Here is a 22,586-nt window from a genome sequence, read left to right on the forward strand (position 1 = left end):
TGAAGGAGGAAGAAAGGGAGAAAGAGAAGGAGGAGAAAGTGAAGGAGAAAGAGGAGGAAGAAGAAGCTGGTCTGGCCTTTGCAGCAGAGAAAGGACTGCCAAGTGCAGTTCCAGACTCACACTTGCTGTCGTTGCCTGTGGAGATCAAAATCACTGCCCCCACTCCAACGCCAGAGCAAGGCACAGAGATGAAGGACACCACACAACACCCTCCAGACCAGGCTGCTCCCACCATAAAGCACAAATTCAAGTTTTCATTTGATATGGGAAATGAACCACCCCAATTTGTAGCAGAAGCCCCAGCACACATTCATTGCCATGAAGGAGAGGACGTGATGTTGGAGTGTGCTGTGTCTGGGCATCCCCCACCAGCTGCAACCTGGTCCCTGAATGGCCAGAGCCTCTCTGCTAGTGAGAGGCTGAGGTTTGAAGAAGGCAAGAATGGCACGTACTGCTTACATATTCAAGGGGTCTCTGTCACAGATGCTGGGCAGTATTGTTTAGTGGCCACAAACGTGGCTGGAACAGCACAGAGTGCCTCTGAGCTGACAGTCCAGCCCAGTGCACCCCAGTTGCACAGCAAAGATGGAGGCACCGAGGAACAGCCTGCTGTGGACCACGTTGTGCACCCCCAAGGCCTCAGCATACTTGGGAAGGATGAAGAGGAACAGATCGTATGCCCCAAGGAGGAGGAAGCCCACCTACCCTGGTCCCTAAGGCTGTCTCCATCTCCTGGTGAGCAGTTGGAAGACTGTGAGAAAACTCCTCACTTCAGAGAAAGTGAGATGGAGGAAACAATAGTGCTGGATATTACAGAAGTTTATGCAAAGCAAGAAATGGGTTATACAGAAGAAAGTGTCAGGAATACAGATGGTATTTCTGAGGTGAGGCACCACAAGGGAAAAGCTGTCTCTGAGGAACACAGCTTTGGAATTGTTACCACTGAACTGCACCCTACCATATCCAGAGAAGGGCATGAACTGGTGGCCAAGGACTCAGGTCATTTTTCAGAGGAACTGGAGCCTGAAGGAGGCAACGTGATACCACATACAGATACTCTGTCCTGGGACATCTTGAAGTCACCATTTATGGAAGTGCAAGGGCAAACACATGTCTCTGAGCAGTCTGCTCTGGCAGGAGAGTGTAAGGATTCACCACTTATGGAAGTGCAAGGGCAAACACATGCCCCTGAGCAGTCTGCTCTGGCAAGGGAATGTGAGGATTCACAATTTTTCATTCCTATATCACCTGTGGTACAAGAGGGAAGTGATGTTTGCACGGAGGAGAGTGATGCCCCTGCCTGGGAGGCAATGACTCCTGATGTGCCTCTTGTAGAAGAGCCAAGTGTGCCCCACCTGCAGGACCACATTGCAAGCACACCCACAAAGGAGGTGTTTGGCTTTTATGACTCCTGTACAGAAGAGCAGCAGAAGGAACAGCACAAGGAACAAGAGAGATCAGTTGATACTGAACAGGACATTGAAGGTGATGATCATCTTTGTAAAGAAGAAACAATTCATGATGGTGATGCCACACACTGGGAAATGCACAATGATGATCAAATGTTGCAAGGAATGGAGTCTGATGCAGGCAGCTCTTCTTTGGATGTAATCGTCACTCCTCCTGGCATAGAAAACTCAGGTCAGGTTTTTGCTGAGGAAGCTGAGATTCACCTGGAAGAAGGGCATTTCAGAGAGCAGCTGTTGCCACCTGAGACTGATAAGACTGATATCATATTTGATCTGAAGAAGCTTGTGGAGCCTTTTGTAGCTGCAGAGACGGTGTACACAGAACAGGCAAAACCCCCCACAGCTGTTAAGAGCATGGAGGAAAGAGCAACTGGGCCGATCTCCTCTGTGCACCAACATGCTGCACTTGTGGAAGAAATGCCTCTGAGTGAGGAACTTCATCAGAGCTACAGGATGCAGCAGGAGGAGGTCGATGCCCAGGAAGAGGCACAGCGAAGAGAAACCAGTAGGGCTGATTTGCAAATCCCTAATGGGGACCTTGGCAGTGTCATGATATCTGCTGAAGAGGGGCCTCCTGCTGAAGAAATTCATGAGTCAGAGGTGAGTGTCTGTCGGGAGGACTCACTTGAGGAACAAATTCATGAATTTCTGGTGGAGTCCACAGCAGATTTTCAAAGAGAAGTTCAGGAAACACATGTGTGGGAGAGTGGGGAACAGATGGAGCCCACAGACTCCCAGAGTGATAGCTTCATCATGGACTTGAAAAAAGCTGCACATGAAAAGAAACCCCAGGCTGGGCATCAGGCTGAGGAAGACAGTGGTTCCAGGATAGACAAGGTCTTTGAGACAGGAATGAGCAGCTTCACCTGTGAGATAGAAAGCACAGATTCCTCTGAGGAGATGCTCAGGGACACACAACAGGAACCAAATGCAACCAAGGGCTTCTCTTTTGGGCAAGTCATACTTGGTTTAGTAATGGATGACCCTGTGGCACAGAAGGAGCAAAGGAAGGACTCCTGGGACAAGAACAGGACTGCCACTGAGGAAGCCTCTGAGAATAGCCTAGATGAAGAAGGACTGTGGGAGGATACTTCTGCAGGTCCAGAGCCCAGTGCTGTTCAAGTGTCAAAGTTGGAGCCTGATTTGTCTCTGGCCAATTATTTAAGAACTACTGGGATACATGAAATTCCAGATCTCAAAGGGACAGTTCAGAAGGAGCAGCAAGAAACTATCACTTCACTGGAAGTGGAGGAGGTTACCTTCAGCATGGTTTATGATTATTACAACAACCATCAGGAACTTGCCCGGCCCTTCTCCCCTGAGTCAGAAATGTCTATAGAGTTGGAGAGTGGGAGCAGAGAGGAGTCACCTGATTCAGACCGCTTTTACACACCTCCCTCCTCAGTGGAAATCTTTGAAACTGCTTCTTCAGCATCCTACCACACCCCGCTCAGCACACCCGAGCGCTACTCCACACCGTCTGAAGGCTCAGGGTACAGCACGCCCCCTGAGCGCTACTCCACACCATCTGAAGGCTCAGTGTACAGCCTGCCCCCTGAGCACTACTCCACACGATCCGAGGGTTCAAAATGCAACACACCCTCAGAGCGCTATTTCACACCCTTTGAGGGACCCTACTCTCCATCAGGGGACAGCACACCACCAGAGCGCTATCGGACACCCACTGGGGAGTATATGGATGCCCTGACCACTCTCCCTTTCTGTGAGAGGAGGCATCAGCCTCTAGACCAGCCCCAGGCTGACGTGTTTAGGACCCCCCGTGAGTCCCTGGAGCCATCAGGCAGGGAAATGCCACCTGCATTCCTCAAGGCATTGAGCAGGAGGAGATTGTGCGAGGGCAGCACACTGAGGTTTGTGGCTGAGGTGGTAGGTGTGCCCAAGCCAGAGGTGAAGTGGTATCATAATAAGTCTCTGTTGGAGCTGGATGAGAGAGTACAAATAGAGAAGGATGGGGACAAATATGTTCTGGAGATCACTAATATCCAGAAAGCCGATGGAGGACAGTATTTGTGCCATGCAGTGAACATTGTCGGGGAAGCTAAAAGTATTGCACAGGTGGAAGTTTTGCCTGAATATGGGCGGTCACTAGCACTGCCACCCCCTGTTACCCACGAGCATGTTATACACTTTGACCTGGACCAAAACACATCTTCAAGGTCACCTTCACCACAGGAAATCCTCCTGGAAGTGGAACTGGATGAAAATGAAGTGAAGGAGTTTGAGAAGCAGGTCAAAATCATAACCAGTCCTGAGTTTACCCCAGATAAGAAGAGCATAGTAGTTTCCCTGGATGTCCTTCCACTTGCCTTGTTAGAACAAGCTGCAGGCTTGGCTGCAGTGGAGAATGAGGATGTAAAAATTGATTTCCAAGTAACTGAAATGCCTCCACGCTTTGCCGTGCCCATTGCAGATATCAAGGTGACAGAAGGCTTGGAGGCAGTGTTTGAGTGTGTGGTAACAGGTACTCCTGTCCCAGTAGTTCAGTGGTTCAGAGGTGACACCTGTGTGACACCTGGCACACAGAAGTATGTTGTGAGTCAGAAGGAGGGACTTCACAGTCTGAAGATCAAAACTGTAGGTCCTTCTGATAGTGGCTGGTATAACTGTAAGGCAATGAATAGGCTGGGAGAAGCAACATGTAAAGGCTCCCTTGTGGTCATGGCTCAGGAGGTAACAAGTGCTAAGGTGAGCAGTGAGACAGTCATGGGCTGTGAACCACACAGGCCACAGAAGTGTGACTTGCTTTTGAGTAAGACTGTGAGCCCAGGTGACCAGTCAGAAATAGAGCTGGAGTTTGAGTTTGAGCCGCACAGAGATGACTCGGAAAAAGCAATCCAACTGCTTGCAGTGACTCAGCAAGAGCAGGAAGTGGAAGGGGAGAAGTGTGTTAACATTAGTTTTGATGTGTTTGCAGAGCCATCCCAAGAGGAACGGGTTGAGTTTAGGGCAGAGGACTCAGAGAGCTGCAGCTTTGAATTCCAGGTCACAGAAGCTCCTCCCAGATTTGTTAAGCTCATTTCTGACTACAGTACATTTGTGGGTGCTTCAGTACACTTCCAGTGTCTTGTGACTGGTTCCCCCCACCCAAGTGTCTGCTGGTACAAGGATGGGGTGTTGTTGGAAGGGGATAGGTACTGTTTGCAGGAAGAGCAGGATGGCTCTCTTAGCCTTACCATTGAAAACCTTATGCAAAGTGACAGTGGGCAGTACAAATGTGTAGCTACTAACAGGGCAGGAACTGCTGAGACTTGTGCTGTGTTAACATTATACTAAATTTCCATAATTTATTTCAAAGTCTCTTTTGAAATACTAAATGTTCTTATGATGTTGTTCACTGCAGGAAAAAGTGCAGCACTCATCTTTAGGGGCATTGTTTTTCATCTCTTTAGGGATGAAAACCACTCTGTGGGCATATTTCTGTCTCACTTAAACTTGCCTTCTTTGGGGAATTTAAGTGAGATTTAATCTGTGCATAAATTTTGTGCACATTTTCTGCACCGAGGTATATTTCAAGCTTCTTCTAAGTTCCTTACTCGTTCTTGTAAAGATATTTTAATTGACACTCATGTAAGCAGGACTAATTTTTTTGTATAATGTACATATACCTGTGTATCTGTAACGGTGCAACCACTCGTTTTATGTAGGCTAGAAATCACTGAAAATGTTGACACCACTTTTTTCTTGTAACCTAGAGGTATGGAATACTAACTTATGCTTGCTGTTTCGTTTGGGTATAGTTCTGAGAAAGAACTCCTTAAATTGGTATTTCCCCTTCTCACAATGTTGTCAGAACACGTGAGTTTCACTGATTCAAATCCTGTGTTTACAGTTTCTATCACTGCAAAATTCTTACATCCATGGGCCTCATTCTAACCGCTCATGGAATTAAATGCCTTTTTTACGTCAATGGAATTATGCTGTTGCAAAGAAAAGCAGCACAATGGGAAGAAAAATGAAAGTTTTGCATTTGTAGAGACTGGACAGGATTTTTTTCTCTATTACCAAGTAATAAACATGAAAACATATTTTGTACTGTATCTTTAGAAGTTAAAGGGAAAGGAGAGGGAAAATAATAATAAATCAGTGATGTTACTGTAAATTCATTAAAATAATTTTGATTGTCCCTGTATTCCAGTGTCATTCATAAAAAATACATAGTAGTAAAAAAGTAAGATATTTTTATCAGTATCTTGTTTCACATTAGAACTATATATTTACATATTCCTTTTTTTTTTTAATTAATACCAGTTAAGTGTCCTATGTGTCAAGATGACCAGAAATAAATGGAATACATTCAATTTTTATCTGTGGCATTTTCTCACCAGAAGAGACTTTTACATTCATGTTCTCCATGTGAATATATATTTTTGTATTTAAAGTAATGCTAATATTTAGGAGGAAGAGTCAGCAGTAGCTGACAATCAGAACTAAATCTCTCTTACATAAACTATCATAAATTGAGAAAATCTGTTAAAAGTATGAAAGTTATTAATTAATGTTTATTAGAAGTTAAATACCTCTCTAATGCATGTACCAGCTTTCCAGTAACCTCTAAGTCAAGGTGATATCTTGAGTTCAAGAATCCTAAACAAAAATTAATTTTACTTTTTTTAACCTGTTAATGAGGTTCTTCCAGTCATTTACAAATTTCTGTCAGTTACCTTGCAAACAGCTTTAAGTACCATGGTGATTTTAAGCATAAAAGAACTGTTCCTATATTATGTTCAGTTATGTTCCTACAATTTCTTATTTCTGAGTTTGATGTGTCCTCACACTGAGGTCAGCATGCCTCAAAAAACTGATAATCTTTTAAGACTATCCCATCACTCACCCGGGATAGTATATTTTGATCAAAAGATTCTCTTTGTGCCGATTGTGTTGCCCGATATAAATTTAATATACATATGTAAGGTTTATATGTTAAAAGGCAGAGATAATTGTGATTTCTCATAGGTAATGGTGGTAGGAAGAGAAACATGAGTGTCTGACCCAATGTTGTGCTGGGAAAGAATTACTCCACAACATGTCCTTGATCCATTCCTTGTGTAGATGTGTAGCACTGTCTGATTCATTAGACAGCAGAAGTCCTTAGGGAAGTTGGCAAGAATTGTCTGATGTTCTGTGTCAGCTGTGACATGAGGGGTCTTTTAGGCCCAAAGCCAAAGAGGTCAGAAGACCTTGGATTAGGCCCTATGCAATTGTGATGTGTGTTTATTTTGCATGTAAATCTGAAAACTTTTAGCAGAAACAGGCCCATAACTTGGTTCTGAAGCCATAAGCCAAACAGGTCCAAGTTTATATTCACATCTGAAACATATGGCCAAGCACCTTTATCTCTACCTGTGTAGTAGTGTTTGTGGTTTATGTAAGTTTAAAAGTCTTGGTTTAAGTTTCATACATTAGCCAGGAGCATGATCATATGTTTATGGAGAGACAAAGTCTCACCTAAGCTACAAATATTAAATGTGGAGTAATCCCAGGTTGGAATGAACTTACTCTGGGACAACTGATGTACCTTGACTATCTCTCCAAAATTTTGTGCTTTCATAGGAGTCAAAAAGCTCGCAATTTTCAGGTTTAATGTTGTCTTCATTTCTACAAATTAAGTATTTTAAAAAAGGGATGAATTATGTCTATTTGTCATCAATGTGCATTGAATGTTAACATGTATGGTTAATTTGTGAAATAAATATGTAAATGATTTAAGTCCATCACTTCTTGTACTTTATTCATTTCACACACCTATCTAAAATACAAAAAAGAATCTGTATAGTTTTTCTGTCATAAATATTCAGGAACACACAAAAGTGCATTAATTTTTTCCACACTCCCATTATAAAGCATTCTTGTGTATTACCATGGGTTTCATTCTGAAATTTATATTACATATTTTTATATTTTACTTATTGGGCCAAATTCTGCCACCCATTCTCAAATTCACTTGCACAATTTATTATTGTTTTAGCAAGGCTGGTAAGTAATACCGAAGGACTGATATAATCTTTTATTTTTTAACCTAAGCATCTCTTCTCTGCACTTAGTCATTGTATGCACTGTGCTATGTCATGTATATTCTGGCATTTGTGGCAAAACTAATAAGTTTTAGACTAATGAAAAAGAATTGGGTGTGACCTAGTCTGTTCCTTTTTGTTGGAGTGCAGCAAAAATTATTGTCTCAATAAGTTTTTAAATTTAACATACTCTAATTGAGAAACTTATCAAGGTTCCCTGTTAGAGTTCCTAGAGACATTTATCCACTCACAATTTTATTCCTTTTTTAAACTCTCATATCTTTCCATGTTGAATTCTGTGGACCTTAAATTAGCAAACTTGTAAGGACAACAGTATTTGATTTCCAAAGATTTTCTTTGCATCATGCTTTTCAGGGATTGCTTGTACCATTCCTGGAAGTCTGAGATTTCACTGATGCTTCTATTGTCAAGCATCTGCAGAGAATGGCATGTTCTTCACCTCTGCTTCCTCTCACTTTTAAACCATCATTAGAACTAGAGTGGTCCAACATATATATGTATAACTTCACAAGGGCAAGAAAAATTTTAAAGTGCTCTGTCCTTTTTTTCTCTCTTTTATTGTGGTTGTTTTAATATGCCAAATTGTGACAGGGAGAAGTTCATAAGCAGAGATTTAAATCAATGACATCATATCAACGCAGACTTGTGATTTTTGTTATAATGGTGCTGTAAACTTAAGGGTCTAATGACAAAACCAGGACAAAGCTGGTAAGAGAGAGGTAATCTCTTGGTGTATTAGACAAAAGATAGAGTTTAAAGAGATGCACTATGCACCAGAGTAAAAGTCAGCGTGCTGAAAAGATTGTAGGATTGTTGGTTGGTTTTTTGTTTTACGGGGTTTTTTTTCAATTCTTATTCTAACATTCTGCTTTTTTTCTTGGTGTTTTGAATTAAATCAAGGTCTTACACTGTTCTGTTCTACTTATTTGTATAGATGTACATACAAATATTGACACATACCACTTTTTGTATACCACATACCACTTTAATTATATCTGTGAAATGCATCAATGTTGCTTGATTGTTACTTGCACGGTGCACCCTGGGGGGGTATGCCTAACCCATACTGTGATGTCAGGTTTAAAAAGACATCCATGCTGATCCAGATAGGAAATTCCTAAGTAACCTGACAGCACAGCATGTCTTGCTGGTTTTGGCAGGTGTGTATTTGACAGCAAGGGGACCTCATGTTCATTGTTAGCTGTTCTACAGTATAGGGAAAGCCTCCAGCTATAAAAAAATAGTTTTCCTAACACTGCTTATTGTTATCTATGAGTGTTTTCATAAATATTCTAGTAAAATTGAACAATTTTTTTCCATACAGACATCGCTAGGTCTCTTATTGCCTCTTCTGAGGATGGAAGAAATGAAGGCTACAGCAGCGGCCTTCAGTTTCCTGAGAGAGAAAAAACACTTGAATTTGAGCCTGGAAAACCAGTTTATGTCAGCAAAGAAACAATGAAAATGGAGGAGGAGGGAAAAGCCCCTGTTTTCCTCAAACAGGTCTCGAATGTTGAAGTTTGGCAGGGAGATGTAGCTAGGCTCTCTGTTACTGTTACTGGCAGCCCCAAACCCAAAATCGAGTGGTTTTTCAACAGTCTGAAGCTAACCTCGTCTATGGACTGTAAGTTAGTGTTTGCTGGCAATGGCCATAGCCTCATCCTTCCATATGTGGGTGTGCAGGACGAGGGTAAGTACACGTGCGTGGCCAGCAATGAACACGGTGAGACCACATGCAGCACCCACCTCCATGTGCGGCAGCGGATACCGGGATTCCCTTGCTTTGCCAAGGAGCCCGACAGCGTGCAGTGTGCCCCGGGCTCCACTGCAATCTTTGAGTACACAGTGGCAGGGAAGCCAGGCCCAGATGTGCTGTGGTTCAAGGGGAGCGAGCAGCTCTTCTCTGATGTGCGTCGTTCCCTTGCTCACCACCCTGACGGTTCAGGCTCCCTGACAGTGTGGGACTGTATGGAGGAGGACACTGGGCTCTACACGTGCAGGGCAGTGAGTGCTCTGGGTGAGGCCACGTGCTCTGCTGAGCTCCTCGTGCTGCCCAAGGAGCATGCTGTGTGCAGGCAGAGCCCAGCCTTGCAGCATTCTGCAGTGGCAGAGGACCAAAGCCCCGTCTTCTATGAGGAGGCTGGTGAGCTTCCTGCTGTGGAAGGAGCACTCAGTCTTGAGGCCATGAGGAAGCCTCTGGCCCTCCTTCAGCTCCAGATGAGCCAGGCAGTGCATGTGTTGCCCAGGGAGGATGTCTTGCCTGGCCTGCCACTGACCTGTCTGGCTGTGCAGAGTGTTGAAGAGATGCTCACCCAAGTGGCCATGACACAAGAGAGTGGTAGGCTTCTGGCAGAAGCACGGCAAACCCTCCCTGGTGGCCCACAGGGCGTGGTGCCTGCAGCAGCAACAGAGACACAACTTCCAGGCTGCCTTGGGACTGTAGCTGTACACATACCCTTGATCAAAGAGAAAGTCATCCCCAAGGCAGCAGAGCAACTGGCTGCTCTGAAGACAGAGGTTTCCCAAGTCCTTCTACAGGTATCAAGCACCACTGAGAGCTGTGCCTTAGAGGGTGACCAAATCCAGGTCCTCGAAGGCTTTCAGGCAACACAAGGTGAGCTGAAGGCTGAACCCAGATTTCCCTCTGAATTGGCCTTCACTGGGGGCCAAACTGTCCCTCTGGAGAACATTTCTTCCCTGGAAACAGTAGAGGAAGATTTTGCTGCAAGAATACATGAGGGGCAGGCTGTGAGATTTCCCTTGCTCCTGGAAGAAAATCAGTTCCTGGAGGAGGAACATGTTGATCTTTCCAGCCCACCTAAGCAGTGGAAAACAGCAGCGAGACAACCCCATGAAAAAATGCACTCTGACCAGCTCCAGCCCAGCCAAGTCCTCAACAAAGAGAGTCAGCTGACTGCTCTTGTTCCCAAGAGCTGCAACTTGGACATAAAGTCTCAAATTAAAAATGCACTAAAAACTACAGTGGTAAGTGAGAAAAACCTCTTGTTTTCAGAATGGTTGGCTGATAAAGAAAATGTTGAAGTACAGACAATAAACATCACCAAGGAGAATACACATACCTTGTGCACCTATGTTGTGACCACAGGACGATGCAGTCCCATAGAAATCCCAGTCTCCTTGGGAGACTTCAGCATTCAGACAGCTGACCAGAAAACAGTTTTGAAGGAAGCTTTTTATTCTCTTTGTGAAGATAAACATCTCTTGACAGATGAAAAATGCAAAACATTTCCATTCTATCCCAATCTACTTCTCACAGGAAAATCCTGTGATGAAACCTCTGAGCTGGAGCCCCAGCAGGCTGAGAGGACTATGGAGGCAGAAGTACCATTGCAGCAACCTTTGCCTACACAAGTAATCAACATTGTGACTGGGTGTGGTGAAATCAAGGACGTGGGTGTGGCTGTAGCCACTGCTGATGTAGCCTCTGAGGGTGTTCTCGCTCAGACACCCACAGAAATATTGAAAAGAAAAGAGAAAAGGGAAGAAATATGTGAGGAAGAGGGCAGAGAGGATCTGGAAACTAGAGCTGGGAAGTTACAGGCTGAGCTGGGCAAAGAGAGTTGTCCCATCATACACAGCAAACTGGTAGATACTGTTGTGGAGGAAGAGGAGAGTGTCAGGCTGGTGTCCGTCATAACAAATGTCAGTGAAGTGAACTGGTACTTTGAGGGTAAACTGGTATCTTCAGGCAACAAATTCAAGTGTTTGCAAGATCAGGACACATACACACTAGTAATAAACAAAGTGTGTGCAGAGATTCACCAAGGAGAGTACACCTGTGAGGCGCTGAATCAAGGTGGAAAAAGAGCAACAGCAGCAAAACTCACAGTTGTTAAAAGAGGTTGGATTATGGGGATAAAATACTGCCTTTTTAATGCACTGCTCTACTAATAAACCTGCCTTTCTATGTGTCTGTACTTTGGATACGGATACAATATTAATACCATCATGCCACTAATCAGAGGGTCCCCTTCTCTCTGGATTGATGGTCTCCTTTTACCACATTGCAAAGCCTCTCACTTCTATTACCCCAGTCTTTGGTCAGGAACTTTGTTGCTTCATTGCACAAGCATGGTCAGGACAAAGCTGAATCTGAACCACTTCTTCCATTGTTGCCTGGGAAGTGGACCTACTCTTCCCATTTTTCCCACTACTGCACCCTCTCTCACTCCTTAGAGTCATTGCACAGATTCACCACAATTTCTTATTCACACCATTATTTCTCACAAATCCAGGATGGTGTACTGTATGTCCTATTGCTACTGTGCATTGCTATTTCACTTTGTTTTTCCAGTATCATCACAGTGTTTCCTGATGTCATTAGACACCGTAAGACTGTCTGTCCACTGAGCCTAGTACTGCTTTCATTTCTTACAGATATTTTTTCTTTTACAGTCACTTTATGTGAATTGCAAATATGTCACCTTTTCCTTTTTTTTCAGTCAGTCACTTCACTGTTATTTTTCAAAATGTTAGCAGGCAGGGTTTTGAGTTAATCTCTGCTTCTGATTTCAGTTGCACCTATCCTGAGGAGAAGGCTCGAACCCCTGGAGGTGGCTGTAAATCATGTGGCCAAGTTTACCTGTGAGGTGGAGATGGCTCCCAATGTCAAGTTCCAGTGGTACAAAGCCGGACGAGAGATATATGATGGGGACAAATACTCCATTCGCACTTCCAACTACCTCTCCACGCTGGAGATCCCAAGGCCTCAAGTTGTTGACTGTGGAGAATATAGCTGTAAGGCTTCCAATCAGCATGGCAGTGTAAGCTCTACAGCTGTTTTAACAGTAACTGGTAAGTACAGACTTCCAAGCACTTCTTCTCCATAAAATATCTTGGTGTATTGTAGTGCTTTCACTGCTATACTTACACTTGTGGGGTTCTTGGTTGCTATTATAGTACATAATCCATGCCTAATATTGGCAGGCATAAGCACAGAGAAGGAATAACTTTTGAGAATGCTGCTTTCCGGTGCTTTCTGTACATAGAAAAGAGAATCAGTGTGAAAAGTTTCAGAAGGAAAGGGAAAAGGGAAAAGAGAGCAGGAGGAAAAAGACTGTCAACCGAATAAGATTGCTTTATGAATACATTCTTGAAAAAGGTTTATTTACCTTCCAGACGACAAGAAATAGACTTTTAAATCTGATTTCTTGGTGTAATAGTCACTGTGTGATTATCCTAGCACCCTATGTTTATCCTGCAGCTATACTTGCGACGCGGGTTATGCAGCTCTGCATGCCTGAACATCTTTGGGCTGTGGCCAAAGGGGAACTCTGTGATTGGGCAAATAGATCTTCTTAAGCAAACAAAAGAGGGTCTAAAGGGTTTCAGTTTGCAAACTTTTTATCTAATGAGAGCTATACAATTCTTTTTTTTTCTTTAAACAGACAAACAAAAAACCCAACAACAAAACAAAACAAAAAACAAACCCGTGTCTTTTGGGCATTTAGTGTATGACGATTTTTTTACTCTGACTTTTCTCTTTGTGGGAGGAGTCTTCATTTGGTCTTTGCTAAGTGCTATCTGCTAGAGACTAACACAAGATGCATGAACTGTGAAATGCGTGCAAACTGACCCGTCTCGAGAGAAGAGTATGCAAACATGTCAATCTTGGGCGAGGAATTTCTGGCTTTTGGTTTATTTTCCTTTAGTTCGTAAATTGCTCCAGAGATTCAAAATTCAAGCTCTGGAGCAATATATAGACCAAAGAAGTACCAACCAAAAGCCAAAATTTATCATCTTTAATGCCTCTTATCTCCTTCACTGCTGGTTTCTTTTGCTTAAGAGTGTCCAGTGACAAGCTGGCCTCTCTTGCTCTCTGTCGCTGGCAAATGTGGAGAAAGAGCATAGGCTCTGTTCCTCAACTCTGGATAACACCGAACCCCTTTGTTTTGCAGAAGCACTTCCACCAACGTTTCTTACCAGACCTGAATCTATCACTACTTTTGTGGGCAAAAGTGCCAAGTTCCTCTGTACTGTTTTGGGCACTCCGGTCATCGACGTCACCTGGCAGAAAGATGGCACGACAATTTCACCTTCAGACCACCATAAAATCTCCAAAATGGAAAATAAACATGTTTTAGAAATTTCCTTTCTCACCACCAGTGACAGAGGGGTTTACACATGCAAAGCTTCCAACAAGTTTGGGGCTGATATTTGCCAGGTTGAAATGGTCATTATAGACAAGCCCCACTTCATTAAAGTTTTGCAGTCAGTGCAGTCAGCAGTTAATAAAAAAATACGTCTTGAATGTCAGGTAGATGAAGACAGGAAAGTAACTGTAGGGTGGACAAAGGATGGAAACAAAATCCCTCCGGGCAAAGATTATAAGATTTACTTTGAAGACAAAATAGCCTCGCTTGAGATTCCTCTGGCTAAAGTCAAGGATTCAGGCCACTATGTGTGCACTGCCTCAAATGAGGCAGGAAGCAGCTCCTCTTCTGCCAGCGTCACAGTCAGAGGTAAGATAGTTCTAAGCTACCTTTACTTTTCCTCTTCTTGGGTTCCCCATTTCTTCTTTTTCAGGCAAAAGACTTCTTTGGGCTGAAATTACACCAAATTCTTCTCAGACCTGCTACACTGTCCATTCCCCTCTAACTCATTTCCCCTGTTGCCTTCCAGTGCACCAAGTGTTACTTCAATATTTTTTTCACCAGAGAAATCCAAGATTTGCTCCTGCATGCAGGGGAGAGATGAACAAAGAGGACAAGCAAAACCACAGGAGCTGCAGTTCAGCGAAGATTGTGCTGGTCTCTTGTAAAGTCATATTTTGTTCTTGTTCAAGGAACCAATCTTTCAAAGCCTTGTATTTCAACCTTCTTTCCTTTTTCCCTTTCCCTTTTCCATTTCTTTACCCTTCCCTTTTCCATTTTCTTCCCCTTTTTACCATCTCTTCCTCTCTCTTCCCTTTTCCCATTTTTAGAACCACCATCCTTTGTGAAGAAGGCCGATCCATCTTATTTACTGACCCCAGGTGACTCTGCACGCCTTCAATGCAAAATCAAAGGGTCTCCTGAAATCCAGGTTACTTGGTTCAAGAACAATAAGGAAATCCATGAAAGCAACACACACAGGATGTCCTTTGTCAATTCTGTGGCTGTGTTAGATATTTTGGACATGAAAGTTGATGACAGTGGGACCTACTCATGTGAAGTTGTAAATGAGGTTGGAAGTGACAGCTGCACCACTGAAGTGGTTGTCAAAGGTCTGTCCTTCTTGTTGCTGCCAGTCACTTTCTTGAGAAAAACCTTCCCTTCCTTTTTTTTTTTTTTTGGCAAGGTTGACTAATTCTTTCTTGCTGCTTTTGTAGAGCCTCCGTCTTTCATCCGAACACTTGAACCTGCAGAGGTAGTGAAGGGAACAAACACCGTTCTTCAGTGTGAGGTTGCTGGCACTGGACCATTTGAGATTAGCTGGTACAAAGACAAGAAACAGATTCGCAGTAGTAAAAAATACAGGTTGACCTCTCAGAAAGCTGTTATTTCTCTGGAGGTGTCCGCATTTAATAGTGCAGATGTTGGTGAATACGAGTGTGTGATAGCTAATGAAGTTGGAAAGTGCATGTGCAGTGCCACATACATCTTGAAAGGTCAGTAGGAGAGAGAAAACTCCGCTTACTTATGGGATTGGCAAAAACCTCTTATTTCTTAAAATGTCTTTTCTTTGGATTTGGGGGTGGCTGGGGAGAATGGGGAGAGAGAGTATCTTCTTCTCTTAAATTCTTTGTGTACCTTAACTCTTATCTGGCATCAAACCTGTGAATTTGAAGAACATTGAGATTAAAGGGCCATGCATTAGCTCCCAGCTGGAGAATGCCGCTCTTCTACTTGCTTGCTCTTTTGTTGAATTGCTCTGTGTATTGCACGTACTGTCTTACAAAATTGTCTTGAAGTAGCAGATTTCATGGGATGATGCAGCAGCAAATGAGTATTTTTTCTTCTCTCTCTTCTTTGAACTAGAACCACCGTCTTTTGTTAAGAAAATTGAAAATGTGACAGCTCTGGCTGGAGATAGTATTACATTACAGGCCGTGGTGAAAGGGTCAGAGCCTATTTCTGTAATGTGGATGAAGGGCAAAGACATTATTAAAGATGATAACAATGTGAGAGTGACATTTGATCATGGTCTAGCAACGCTGCAAATTACTGGTGTCCAGCTGAGCTCTGGTGGCAAATACACCTGCGTGGCTGAGAATGATGCAGGAAGTCAGTCCTGCTTTGGTGAACTAGCAGTGAAAGGTTAGTGGAGAAGGGCCGTGATCCCCACAGTTTCCCACCTGAGAGAAAGAGCAATTTCCTTTTGTCCTTAACACCAGTTGTTTAATTCTGTTGTAGAACCTGCCAAAATAATTGAAAAAGCTGAAGTGATCCAGGTTACAGCAGGGGAACCAGCTATTTTGGAGTACACTGTCACAGGCACTCCAGAGCTAAAAACCAAATGGTTCAAAGATGGAAGGTCACTACCTGCCAGCAAAAAATATAGGATCAGCTTCAAAAATAACATTGCCCAGCTCAAGTTTTATGCCACTGAAATGCAGGACAGTGGCGAATACACCTTTGAGATATCCAATGATGTGGGCATCAGCTCTTGTACTACCAGCTTCACTGTGCTAGGTTGGTACTGACCCTTTCCAAAGAGCCCTGTTGCTCTGCCCTGCACCACCCAACAGAGCCAGAAGCAGAAGAACATGCCTGTTTTGCTCATGTGTTTGTTTCTGTAATTTTTTTCACTCTCAACAGATCGCACTCTCCCTCCCTTCTTTACTAAACCACTGAAGAATATTGACAGCATCATTAACACCTCGTGCCGCCTAGACTGCAAAATTTCAGGTTCTCTTCCAATGACCGTCTCTTGGTTCAAGCAGGACACTGAGATCACTACAAGTGCCAAGTACACAGTACATTTTGCAGAAGGCTCAGCATCTTTGGAAATCAAACACCTAGATGCAAGTGATGCTGGGGTCTACATTTGCAGAGCCGCAAACTCTGCTGGTAGCAAAGAGAGCAGTAGTACACTCTTTGTAAAAGGTTTGGCAATTCATTTCACATTTCTTGGAATTTTGCTTTTCATGTGATAATACTTTTCTTTCCCAAACTGCAGGCCACGTCTTACTCTTGACAATTTTTTCCTTTCAATGCAATCTAGAGCCACCCAGCTTCACTGTAGAACCAGAGTCTCAAGATGTACTGCCTGCGTCAACAGTACATTTCAAAGGCATATTTAAAGGCACAACACCACTGACAGTGAAATGGTTTAAAGGTGATACTGAGCTCGTGACAGGAGGAGCCTGCTACATTATGACAGAAGCATTAGCAAGTTACTTGGAGCTTTATGCAGTCAAACCAGCAGACTCTGGAAAATACACCTGCAAAGTCTCCAACGTAGCTGGTTCAGTAACATGCAGTGCAAACTTATTTGTAAAAGGTTTGCATTCTTACTCTCTTTTAAAATTCTAGCTGCTGGATTGACCCAGTGGCACTCTTTCCTGCCTTCTTTGTCCTGAATGTTCTTCTTAAATCCACAGAACCTGCTGCCTTCAAGGAGAAGCTAGAGCCGACCCATCTGGTAAAGAAAGGTGGATATGTTGAGCTGACCTGTGAAGTCACTGGTACTCCTGAGATTAAAATCACATGGTTCAAGGATGATAGAGAGCTAAAAGAGAGTGAAAAATACAGGATGTCTTGTGCAAAATCTTTGGCAATACTCCATGTTTCAGAGGTTGATACTGAAGACAGTGGAGAATACATTTGTGAGGCCAAAAATGATGCTGGAAAAGATATTTGCAGTAGTGTTGTTACAGTCAAAGGTGTGTGTGACGTCCAGCCGCACAGTTTGTCTTTTTAAATTCAGTACAGTGTTAGAGGCTTCAGAAGTATGACTAACGGAATTGCACTCTCTTTTTGCACTGTAGAGTCACCCTATTTTAGCAAGGAGTTTCAGTCCATGGAAGTCTTGAAGGATTCTGATGTGGTTTTGGAGTGTGAGGTGCTTGGCACGCCTCCCTTTGAAGTGTTTTGGGTGAAAGATGATAAACCCGTGCGGAGCAGTAAGAAACACAGAATAAGCATTGAAAAATCTTTGATTAGTCTTCACGTTTTCAGGTTTGATGCTTCTGATGTTGGCGAGTATCAGTGTAGAGTAACAAATGATGTTGGGAGCTGCCTCTGCAGTTCAGAGGTCACACTGAAAGGTTAGTTCAAGGTGTAGAACACCACTAGAATGCTTTTAGCCCAATGTGGTATCTATGCCACAGTTATGCACCAAACTCATACTTACATAGCCACTTTCTTCCTGCCAGAGCCTCCACAGTTTTTGAAGAGGATAGAAAACATCAGTTCCCTTCGAGGGGGCACAGTTGTGTTTCAGGCTGCTATTAAAGGCTCCTTGCCCATCACTGTGTCCTGGTTGAAAGACAATGATGAAGTGATTGAAGACAGCAATATCAAAATGACCTTTTTGAACAATGTTGCCACTCTTCTGGTGAGATCTATTGAGCTGAAACATGATGGGAAATATTTCTGTCAGGCTAAAAATGAGGCAGGAATTCAGAGGTGTTCTGCTCTGCTGACTGTCAAAGGTTGGTCTTACCCTGAGGGCTTGCAGTGATCATAGATGGTTCCCTTGTGATTTTTACAGATGCCCTTAACATTCTATCTCCTTGTTTACAACAGAACCTGCTACAATTGTGGACAAGGCCGTGTCAATAGATGTGACTGAGGGAGACCCAGCAACCTTGCAGTGTAAATTTTCAGGAACAAAACCTATTACAGCCAGATGGTTCAAAGATGGCAAGGAACTGACATTAGGCCCAAAATATAAGATCAGTATTACAGATACTGTCTCAGTCCTAAAGGTGCTTCATACAGAAAAGAAGGATAGTGGAGAATACACTTTTGAGGTTCACAATGACGTTGGGAGCAGTAGCTGTTCTGCCAGCATTAACGTCCTAGGTGTGTATGGGCTTTCTCTTACCATTGTTTTTAGATTCAAAATCTTTTCTCCTGAGCTGATATCTGCCACAATCAAGGTTGAATTTCATACTTTGTGTTTTTACTCTGTCTTGGATAGATCTCATTATACCACCTAAATTCACAAAAAAACTCAAGAAAATGGACAGCATTAAGGGGTCTTTTGTCCACCTGGAGTGCATAGTGTCTGGTTCACATCCTATAAGTATCCAGTGGTACAAGGATGGCCAAGAAATAACAACAAGTGAAAAGCACAAATATTCTTTCCATGATAATACTGCATTTCTGGAAATAAATAAACTGGAAGGCACAGACACTGGCTCTTACACCTGTGAAGCAACAAATAAAGCAGGAAGCAACCAATGCAGCGGGTTCTTAACAGTCAAAGGTTTGAGTTCCTTCTTTGTCTTGTGTTAGGTCTCTCATTCATAATTTTGGATTTCTCTGTCTCAGCGTAATCCCCTTTCTTCCTTTTTGCATGTTATAGAACCGCCATATTTTGTGGAAAAACCCCAGTCTCAAGAGGTTGTGCCCAATGCTAGGGTTCAGTTCAAAGCACTGGTGAAAGGGTCTACTCCTCTGCAGATAAAGTGGTTTAAAGACAGCCAAGAGCTCCTGTCTGGAGCAAATCGATCTGTCTGGAAGGATGACACATCTAGTGTACTGGAGCTCTTCTCAGCTAGAGCGTCTGATTCTGGGAACTACACTTGTCAGATAAGCAATGATGTGGGGACTGCAACTTGCAAAGCAACTCTGTTTGTAAAAGGTGTGCAACCCAATCTCCTCATTTTTTTGGTTCTGATTTTTCTGTGCAATTTTGGTGGGAGGGGGAGGAAACCTTTTTATTTCTTTAAATTCTATATTTTATTCCCACCTTAAATATTAAAAGCCTCGACTTCTCTGTCCATCTTCTAGAGCCCCCCAGATTTATTCAGATGCCAACCTCTGTAGTAGCTTTGCGTGAAGGACAGTCCACCACTTTCGAGTGCCAGGTAGTAGGCACACCAGAGATCCACATTACATGGTACCTGGATGGGAATGAAGTGACTGACCAGGCTAAGTACGGCATCTCCTTCATAGATGGATTAGCCACTTTGAAAGTCACTCAAGCCAGAGTGGCAGATAGTGGGATTTATGTTTGCGAAGCCCACAATGATGCAGGTAGTGAAAGCTGCAGCGTTGAGCTGAAAGTAAAAGGTTAGTTTTGAACATCTTGTCATCTATGTCACATATCTGGGATGAGGAAGTAGGAGATACTTCTTCTCCCCTCAAAACTGTTTAAGGTTACCATCTACTAAAGGTTACTATCATTCTTCTTTATAGAGCCTCCAACCTTTGTTCGGGAGTTGAGTCCCACCAAGGTAGTGAAGGGCTCAGAGGCCACACTAGAGTGTGAGGTGACTGGTACTCCTCCATTTGAGGTGAAGTGGCTGAAGAACAATAAGGAGATGTTCAGCAGCAAGAAATATGCCATCTCCACCAAAGAATCAGTATTTACTCTTACTGTGACTAACTGTGATGTCTCAGATGTTGGTGAATATCAGTGTATTATATCAAATGAAGGTGGGAGCTGTTCTTGCAGCACAAGGCTCAGCTTGAAAGGTCAGTCCTCTAGGAAGCGTACCTCAAACATTATATCACCTAGCTAAACTGTAGTGACTAGGATTACATTATATGATCTCTCTTTCCCCTCTTCCCTTTCCATGACTTCTCTTCCAAACAAAACTCACACAACAGAACCACCGTCCTTCGTCAAGAAGCTGGAGAACGTCACTAGCATTTTGAAAGGTGATGCATTCTTTCAGTGCATTGTAGCAGGTGCTCAACCCTTATCTGTGTCATGGATAAAAGATGAGAAAATACTAGAAGACGATGAGCATCACCATATTACCTTTGAGAACAACGTGGCCACACTGAAGCTTGCTAATGTTGACCTCAGCCACAGAGGGAGATACACCTGTCAGGCCAAGAATGAATCTGGCTTGGAGAAGTGTTTTGCTTTGCTTTTTGTACAAGGTGTGTACAAGGTGTGACTTTGATGAGTATTTGAAAGTCAGTCCCCTATCTACATAGCTAACTGTCAGTTTTATACTCTTTATACCTCAGAGCCTGCACAGATCATAGAAAAGGCTAAATCGCTTAAAGTCACTGAAAGAGACCCCGTGACTTTGGAGTGTACTGTGGCTGGGACGCCAGAGCTCCGAATAAGATGGTACAAAGATGGCAAACAGCTCCTGCCCAGTAGATACTACACAATGACCTTTGAAAACAATGTGGCCAGTTTCAGGATTGAACCTGTATCAAAGGAGGATAGTGGTACATACAGTTTTAAGGTTGAAAATGACTTTGGAAGTAGCACCTGTGAAGCTGTTCTGACTGTGCTAGGTTTGTATTAACATATGGGAAATTTGCCAATACAAGGAGGAAATGAAAAAAATAATAATTTCTGTGCAAGCTAAGCGAGAAGTTAACCAATGTGTTTTTGCCATTTCTTGTGTTGGGCAGATCAATCAATTCCTCCTGTATTTATCAAAAAACTAACCAAAAAGGATACCGTTCTGGGATCTTCTATCCAAATGGAGTGCAAAGTCTCTGGGTCGCTCCCCATTATTGCAAAATGGTTTAAGGATGGAAAAGAGATAACTGACAGTGCAAAATATAGAAGTCTGTGCCACGAGAACACTATGTCACTTGAGATTGCTAATCTAGAGCTGGCAGACAGTGCAAATTACACGTGCAGTGTCTCTAACATTGCTGGAAACGATTCTTGCAGTGCTGTCCTGACTGTGAAAGGTTTGAAACTCTTTTAATACTTCTTATTTGTGATAGATGCTGGAAAAATACCTTAAACCTTGTCCCAACATAACACTCTTATATATCTCAATGTTAATACTAAAAACTTGGTCTCCATGCTTGCCTCCCTAATTTTCTTCATTCTTAGGCATTTCTGATGTAACCGAGTATTTCTTTTTCTTAAAAACTCCAGAGCCACCAAGCTTCTTAGTAAAACCTGAAAGCCAACAAGCCATCCCAGATTCCACAGTGGAGTTTAAGGCCACACTAAAAGGAACACCACCCTTTACAGTAAAGTGGTTCAAAGAAGATTTAGAACTTGTATCTGGTCCAACTTGTTTCATTGGGATTGAAGGTTCAACTGGGTTCTTAACCCTCTATTCAGTGGATACTTCTAGGAGTGGACACTACACTTGCCACGTTTCAAATGACGTTGGCAGTGACTCTTGCACTACAACATTGATGGTAACAGGTGTGCACTCTTTCTTGATGTGTTGCAGTCTTTTTGTCTCTTTCTTCTCTTTCCTTTTTGCCAAACCCACTCCAGTGATCTTTGATACACTGCCAGGTGAATTCCCTTTCTTGTGCTTGCACCCCATGTTTTTTTGGCTCTTTTTCCTCATATTTTCTTTCCAGTATTAATTCAGACCTTCCTGACCCCACTTTTTTGGTTTTTTTAGAACCACCCAAGTTTGCTAAGAAGCTAGAGGCAGCAAAAGTAGTCAAGCAGGGTGACTCAGCCCGGCTTGAGTGCAAAGTAAGTGGATCTCCAGAGATGAAAGTAGTGTGGTTCAGAAATGACCATGAAATTGTTGCCAGCGAAAAATTCCGGATGTCTTTCATTGACTCTGTGGCCGTGCTTGAAATGAATCATCTCAGTACTGATGAGAGCGGTGACTACATCTGTGAAGCTCACAACCCTGCCGGCAAGGCCAGCTGTAGCACCAAAGTCACAGTGAAAGGTTAGCTGTTCTCTTGTTCTCTGACTGCATCCTATTTTTCCCCCAGTGGTTGAACCCCTTGGAAATCCACAGGAACATGAGTTTAATTTCTTATTTCAGGACTGCCCTTTTCTTCATGTTTCTTGATGCCCCTCATCCTCCTTGCCAGTGCCCAAACAAGAACGATGTTCTTAATGCAGAAGAGTTCTAAGCTAGTTGTTCCCCAGTTCTAAATTTTGAATGTCCAAGACAGATCATAGTGGGGATTTCTATATAAAAGAGCTGAAATATGAAGAAAAAGAACAGATATAAACTGACTAGTGTCAGTTTTACACTGTGTAT

The 22,586-nt window shown here is 43.1% G+C and overlaps 1 protein-coding gene across 1 annotated transcript in view; it reads left to right on the forward strand.

The window, feature by feature from the left end:
* TTN (titin) overlaps positions 1 to 22,586 on the forward strand; it is a 237,364-nt gene that overhangs the window by 42,654 nt on the left and 172,124 nt on the right. Inside the window, exons 44-64 of the mRNA XM_027678451.1 lie at positions 12,059 to 12,337; positions 13,441 to 14,004; positions 14,466 to 14,747; positions 14,853 to 15,131; positions 15,502 to 15,780; positions 15,877 to 16,155; positions 16,282 to 16,569; positions 16,688 to 16,966; positions 17,067 to 17,348; positions 17,454 to 17,732; positions 17,841 to 18,119; positions 18,214 to 18,492; positions 18,611 to 18,898; positions 18,998 to 19,276; positions 19,426 to 19,707; positions 19,834 to 20,112; positions 20,248 to 20,526; positions 20,617 to 20,895; positions 21,016 to 21,303; positions 21,497 to 21,775; positions 21,984 to 22,265. Of these exons, the coding sequence (XP_027534252.1) occupies positions 12,059 to 12,337; positions 13,441 to 14,004; positions 14,466 to 14,747; positions 14,853 to 15,131; positions 15,502 to 15,780; positions 15,877 to 16,155; positions 16,282 to 16,569; positions 16,688 to 16,966; positions 17,067 to 17,348; positions 17,454 to 17,732; positions 17,841 to 18,119; positions 18,214 to 18,492; positions 18,611 to 18,898; positions 18,998 to 19,276; positions 19,426 to 19,707; positions 19,834 to 20,112; positions 20,248 to 20,526; positions 20,617 to 20,895; positions 21,016 to 21,303; positions 21,497 to 21,775; positions 21,984 to 22,265 (6,183 nt within the window). The remainder of the gene's footprint in view (positions 1 to 12,058; positions 12,338 to 13,440; positions 14,005 to 14,465; positions 14,748 to 14,852; positions 15,132 to 15,501; positions 15,781 to 15,876; positions 16,156 to 16,281; positions 16,570 to 16,687; positions 16,967 to 17,066; positions 17,349 to 17,453; positions 17,733 to 17,840; positions 18,120 to 18,213; positions 18,493 to 18,610; positions 18,899 to 18,997; positions 19,277 to 19,425; positions 19,708 to 19,833; positions 20,113 to 20,247; positions 20,527 to 20,616; positions 20,896 to 21,015; positions 21,304 to 21,496; positions 21,776 to 21,983; positions 22,266 to 22,586) is intronic.

The sequence above is a fragment of the Neopelma chrysocephalum genome, unplaced genomic scaffold, assembly GCF_003984885.1.
Source record: "Neopelma chrysocephalum unplaced genomic scaffold, ASM398488v2 Primary Assembly neopelma1_44, whole genome shotgun sequence".
Lineage (NCBI taxonomy): Eukaryota > Metazoa > Chordata > Aves > Passeriformes > Pipridae > Neopelma > Neopelma chrysocephalum.